The sequence below is a fragment of the Haliotis rubra genome, unplaced genomic scaffold, assembly GCF_003918875.1.
Source record: "Haliotis rubra isolate DU_JTF1 unplaced genomic scaffold, ASM391887v1 Scf2, whole genome shotgun sequence".
NCBI classification, from domain to species: domain Eukaryota; kingdom Metazoa; phylum Mollusca; class Gastropoda; order Lepetellida; family Haliotidae; genus Haliotis; species Haliotis rubra.
The window spans coordinates 5,614,010-5,620,725 of record NW_025766002.1 but is presented as its reverse complement, the minus strand read 5'-3'; the positions used below and the strand labels follow the sequence as shown (position 1 = coordinate 5,620,725).

The 6,716-nt window shown below is 40.0% G+C and overlaps 1 protein-coding gene across 1 annotated transcript in view; it reads right to left on the bottom strand.

Annotated features, from left to right (window-relative positions):
- Positions 1-4,220: 4,220 nt before the first annotated feature.
- LOC124275279 (microtubule-actin cross-linking factor 1-like) overlaps positions 4,221-6,716 on the bottom strand; it is a 252,296-nt gene continuing 249,800 nt past the window's right edge. Inside the window, 1 exon segment of the mRNA XM_046710761.1 lies at positions 4,221-6,121. Within this exon segment, the coding sequence (XP_046566717.1) occupies positions 5,871-6,121 (251 nt within the window). The 3' untranslated portion in view covers positions 4,221-5,870.

The following is a 6,716-nucleotide window of genomic DNA, read 5'->3' as shown; positions in this document are numbered from 1 at the left end:
TACTGAAATTTGTAAGGGTTCCACGCATATAAATAAATGTCAATGATATGGTCAGTAAAGGCTCACATCGGTGTCAACGTAAAGATATGATTGCAAGGGTTTCGCGGGTGTTGTACTGTTGGGGCACGGATTGCCTTGTCTCTAAGCCTCCGCAGGCACAGGAACAGGTTGGACTTTATCCTGAACTTGAATTATATTCTAGCATCAAATTATGTTTTTAACTTGAAGAATACTTATCCCTTGTTTAGGTGCCCGTATATCGTATAGCACTATCCAAATTTCGCTGTTCTACCCACAGTTTACTACTTGAAGAAGGACGAAGGTTTAACACTCCTCGTCACGAAAGATTATGTCCATTATGTATCATTCCTTATGTAGAATCCGAATACCACTTTTGTATGGTTTGTCCATTTTATGATACTCTGAGAAACTCCATTTTACCAGTATATTACACTACCTATCCATCATTTGAGAAGTTTATTCACTTATTATCATCTACCAAAAAAATCGATGCCATTAACAGTCTTGCACGATTTGTATTTCTTGGCATGAAAAAGCGTGTTCGATTTCTAAAACTTAACATGGAACAACCTTGGAATAATAATAATAAGTCTGTACGTACTTGTACATGGTGGTGGCCCCCTTACAGAAATAAACATCTCTCTCTCTCTCTAAGCCTCCGCAATCTGCCGTGCATGTTGTGTATCTGGACTCGCCAGAAACCTGTGATTGTGGGTTCGAACCTCGTTCGACCCAATTGTTTCTAGTTTGTCAGCGGGGGACACTAGAAATAGGCTTCACACATTGTACCCATGTGGGGAATTGATCACGGGTCTTCGGCGTGACGAGCGAACGCTTTGACCAATAGGCTACCCCATCGCCCCTTAACAAAAAGACCTTCAAATCGTACTTGTGAACCCGTACTGGGTGTTATGGGGATAACACAAGGACTGGCCGATTTAACACAGTGAGTGAGTTCAGTTTTACGCCGCTTTTAGCAATATTCCAGCAATATCACGGCGGGGGACACCGGAAATGGGCTTCACACATTGTACCCATGTGGGAATTCGGACCTGGGTCTTCGGTGTGACGAGCGAACGCTTTTACCACTAGGCTACCCCACCATATGTACACTGTATCCGCATTGTATTTTTTATGGGCCAGCACTTATCCCCACTGGCACGAGCCAGTATGCCATATCTCTACCTCAACGTTAATTAAACTGCACTTCGCCTCACCCAAAGACCACTGGATTCAATTTCTATATAATCTGTTAAAAAGTCGTATAAACTCAGATAGATACGGTTTCAAATGGCAGGGTGTATTTTCTGTGTGTAATCCCAATAAATATGCAGAACGAAGACACCAAGCTTAGGGTAAGGCGCTAAAAGATTTGTTTTAACGCGGGTAATTCATCTTTCTACATGAAGGAGAAGAACTTGGTGCGCAACCGAAAAAGAATTCTGAAATGCTGCTTCATACTGGAGTAATGCTTTGATCAGGTTTTCAGTTATATCACCGTGTGTCAGCTCAAGGTGTGAAGTAAACCCCAGTAATTCCCGTCTCACACTCCTTTGCCGAGAAACTTAACAGTTCAAGTTATATATAACAAGTTAAGTATACAAAAGAATCAAAGTCAGGCGGACTTCAATTCGAAACCACGCAGCTACAATACTTTCTAGGAAAGGGAGGCAACTCAGCACGGACCGATACTACGCCTATTTTCTTCACCATGTAGTCCTGAAATAAAGTTATCTTACTTAAACGTATATATCTACCAACAAAAACAACAAAAACAAACTGCTGCTACATCCTGTGTGTGAAATAAATTCTAAATATGGCAAGCCAGTCCGGGAAGCTATGCCTGAAAGTTACTAGCCCACAAAATAATTAACCAGCCTGAAATTTGAATGAGTGTGAGTGTGAGTGAGTGAGTTGAGTTTTACGCAGCACTCAGCAATATTCCAGCTATATATTCCACGCATTTTATCATTATGCTGCTGATATGATGAACATTTTTATCAGGTCATAATCTTGCATGATTTAAAAGTGTCCCCATGAAAATTCACCAGCCAGTCGGGCCAGTGACTGTAGATATTTACTGGCCCGACTGGATTTTAACTAGCCACGGGCTAGCAGGCCACTGGCAATGTTCACACACTGGCTGCATCACATACTAGTATGTAATGAAGTCTAACCTCCCTTGGCCTTAATAGTAATACTTGCAGTGATAGGAATAGTCTATTACTGATACTCCAAAGGTCAAGTTAGTGAGTTAATATTTATAATCCCATTGGTAGTTTTTCAGCCATGTCATGACTAAAACATCTTTAAACAAACAGGTCAACAAATGACAGTAAAATTCATCAAGGACCACAGATATGGATTTTAAACTACAGATATTCTGTAAACATTACAATATGACTATCCCAAACAATATATTATAAAACTGGGCTAGATCACCAGCAGTTAGGCCACCAGACTAGGGACCATGAGGACTTCTACTATGTGCAGAACGCCCCAGCTGCAGTTACACCTAGAGCCTAGTTAAAGTGCAACACTTGTTATTATGCCAGTCTGTGCATTCCACTTCCAGCGTCAGTGAGAGGGGGACAATACAACTTGTCTCAATTATCAGACACCATTTCAACATTAATTTCTCCATAAAAAAGTTGTGGTTGTGTAGAGGGTCTTCTTTCACTCACAATTAAATTACATTTGTGACGTCACTCCATTGTCTGCTCGCTTCATTACCTTTCAGGAGCCATGTGTACCAGTTTCAAATTTCAGACTTCATTTTGTCATTTTGACATTTAATTTTGATAACAGAAATATTACCAATACTTTGAATGTAATTTAAGTAGGGTAATATCCTTGTAACTCTCCATTCCTTAAAAATAATGTGCCTCGGCTCCATTATTTTTAAGGAATGGAGAGTTACTCGGACATTACCCTCTACATCCTTACATTCACAACAAACAGACCACCACCATATAGCTGGAATACTGGTGAGTGAGGCATTAAACGATATACAGTAAGTGAGTGGCTTAGTGCCGATTTTGACAGTGAAATTTCACAGTTCTGTAATTGATCAAGACAGTTGTCCCAATTTTGACGGTGAGTTTACCGATCATCCCAATTTTGACCTTCCTCGGCTCACCCATGTTAATTAATCCCTCATTAGCTGATGATTGTGGGAGCTACTGTAACAGAAGCTTCGGATACGACTTAAAACTAAGAAGAAAACGAAAAAGCCCAAACTAAATCAGAGTCTTCTTGAATGTCAATCACTTCAAAGTCCACCAATCACTGAGCAACATTGCCAGCCATCACACAGCCACAGGCAGAAAGATATGATGCCATGGTTCTGTCACATGTCATGTCTGCCCACCTTGCAGCTGCATAATATCAGGGATACTCTACAACCTTATATAGTCTCCCCTGGTAATATACACTTCTTTGTTGGATTGTTCTTGTTTGAAAAGTAAAATAAATTCATACACATTAAGGTGGCTCTTCTGGGCCCACTTTGACAGTCTCTTGAGTTGTTGGGTATATGTGGGTATATATACTTTGCAAGTAATTGGTAAAGCTACTTCTCCTATTCTTCTCCCATCAGGATACTTTGCAAGTAATTGGTAAAGCTACTTCTCCCATCCTGAATTCTATGCCATTGAGAGCGGTAGCTCTTGGAATGATTGTGTTCTCAGTTGATTGCATTCACATAATTGACCTTAATTAGTACAGGGGGCGGTGGGGTAGCCTAGTGGTTAAAGCGTTGGCTCGTCACGCCGAAGACCCGGGTTCGAATCCCCACATGGGTACAATGTGTGAAGCCCATTTCTGGTGTTCCTCGGCCGCTGTGATGTAGCTGGTATATTGCTAAAAGCGGCATAAAACCAAACTCAGTCAGTCAGTCAGTAATTGGTACAGCTAGTTATCCCAGTGGTCGCTCTGCTTGTCCCATTTTTGACAGCAAAACATCACACCTTAACGGATCAGTGACCAAGACGCTGTCAAAAATGGGATACTACCGAGTGAGTGAGTATGATTTTACACCGGTTTTAGCAATATTCCAGCAATATCACAGCAGGGGACACCAGAAATACCCATGTGGGGAATCAAACCCTGGTCTTCAGTGTGATGAGTAAATGCCTTAACCACTAGGCTACCCCACCACCCTTAAACAAACAAACAAACAAACATAACAAACAAAACCATGAGATTCATATATTTATTCAGTGTATTTTGAATCAACCATTTTCTGCTTTTCTGGCAAGGATAATTTCCCCATTCACCCGAAATATCATTTCAATATTATGCAGAGTTAGCACGTCTCATATATCACGTACATCTCCTTACAAGAAGCGATTGTTATCAAATTATGTCATGGAATACGGCATATGTTAAGTAACTTCTTCCTGTAGACCAACCACATAAGGTATTCAGGAATGGTTACAGAGGCATTAATTGTAGTACCAGAGACATCATAATAATAGTAATATATACCACAATAATTTAAGATGATATCAAAATATTTTCAGCGCATATTTATATTACTTTGAAATAAAAAATTAACCTGGCTACATTGTATGTAATAACAGTAATAGGAATCTTAAGTGAGACCAACAAAACCATTCATACCTAGGGATTGATGTCAGTATGGCTTAGCCTTCAATACAATGTTCAAACTAATGAAAATGTTGTTCATATATAATACACATCTGAATATAATTAAGCGGCATGAATGAATAATTGCTTGAAGCTTAAACTCAATCACAACCTGCATACACAATAATACATCATGCTCACACGCTATCTCTCTCGAACACACAGCTAAACCAACCTAGATTGTCATCGTAAGACAAATATTTTCAACCTGGTCACGAAAAGATGGTAAATTTGCAGCAATAATGACCATCGAGAAAACATTTGAGAAACGACATCAAATTTGGCTGCTAAAATATCTACAACCTGTTATCTGAAATGAATGAAAGAATTTCCTTGATGCTAACGCCACAAAAGAATCACTGAACGGAAAAAAACTAACCTTTTCACACTAATAACAATATCTATACACAAACAACAACTCGGACAAAACATTACCTTCGCTTTGGCATCCGTAACAATAAACTTCGATTCAACAATCTGTAGCGTGGATGCATAAAAATATTTTTGAACCTGATAAGATTCTATCCGAATCATTACGAATATCTATACAGGAAAAGTAGTATACCTTTATTGAAATATACATCGCTTAGGCACCCTGTATCAGTTAAATATCAATATGTATAAGCTTTAAATAAGTTAATGCTAGACTATGAGCATCTACATACTAACCACCCCTGCAATCTAACATGGAATAGACTCTTTCATTGTGTCTAGGTGGTTCTACTTCATTCACAGGGGTGTCATGTTATTGGCAAAATATATCTTGAGACAAACACTTTACAGTTGCTTATGAGAATAATAAGCAGAGAACCGTATGACGACACTAGTTCCAGGGTATTATATCTAGCTAGATTAAGCACTTAATGGGGTACCATCATCACGTTGCACTCAATAAGCACAAGACCTCCATTGATCAACAGACGTCGTCACAAAATTGACACTCTTCCTTGAACTGAGATTCACAAAGCAGCACTTGATGATGACGTATTCTAACGAAATTGACATAATCAAAACAAAGTTTTTTTCTTTGCACATCCATATTGATTAGCATCCACGACAGAATTAGCATATTTCGCTGTCAATCATCGATGCAAAAACTAAACAAACTGTACACTGTACATTTTCAGAATCCGAATGTACGCAAAAACTGAAAGACATTGAGAGTGTTCATTTCCATCACGTGTCTGAAAAGTCATCATTCACTTCTTTCGGGGTGAAAATTTGGGTATTTTTGATCCTTTGGTTGGCGTTGGTATGTGAGATTGTGTGTGCGGGGGTGTTTGCAGCATCCGAGACGTTAGCGTCGAGGAGTTGCGTCCACTCGGTGTTCTGGCCTCACCCTGGGCAGACAAATACAGATCAGGTTCACTTGTCTCTGATGCTTCACTTCCTGTCCTGCTCGGTGGACGACTTCCTGTTCCGGTGCTAGCCCGACTTGAACTTCTACTTACTGTAACCGAAAATTGAGTGTTTTAAACCATTGTCAACAATGAAGTACTCATTGTCCTGTAGCCTGAAATCCAAGACGAGATAACCCTGTGGTAGATAGGAAGCAGCAGCCAGCCATGTATGACAACGAACATTTAGACACTGCTCCATTCCACATGCCATTTTCGGTGCCACAATAATCATAAGTTTATGTTTAAGTATGGCAATCTTAACATCTTGGGGTCATACTTACTTTGTGGAACCAAAGCTATCATTGTGCTTAGGTGATCATGACTGCCATGCTTTCACTTAGACTTATGACTGACTGAGTGAGTTTGGTTTTACGCCGCTTTTAGCAATATTCCAGCAACATCACGGCGGGACACACCAGAAATGGGCTTAACACATTGTACCCATGTGGGGATTCGAACCCGGGTCTTCGGCGTGACGAGCCAACACATTAACCACTAGGCTACCCCACCGCCCTCTTAGACTTATGACTGTCACTGCGCTATGATCGCTTTGTGTAACAGGTAGTTTGTCTTCACTGCAGTCATTTCGAACAAAAGTTTGTACATTTTGGGTTCCTTTTTGATCCAAAGAGCAACTATTTATTT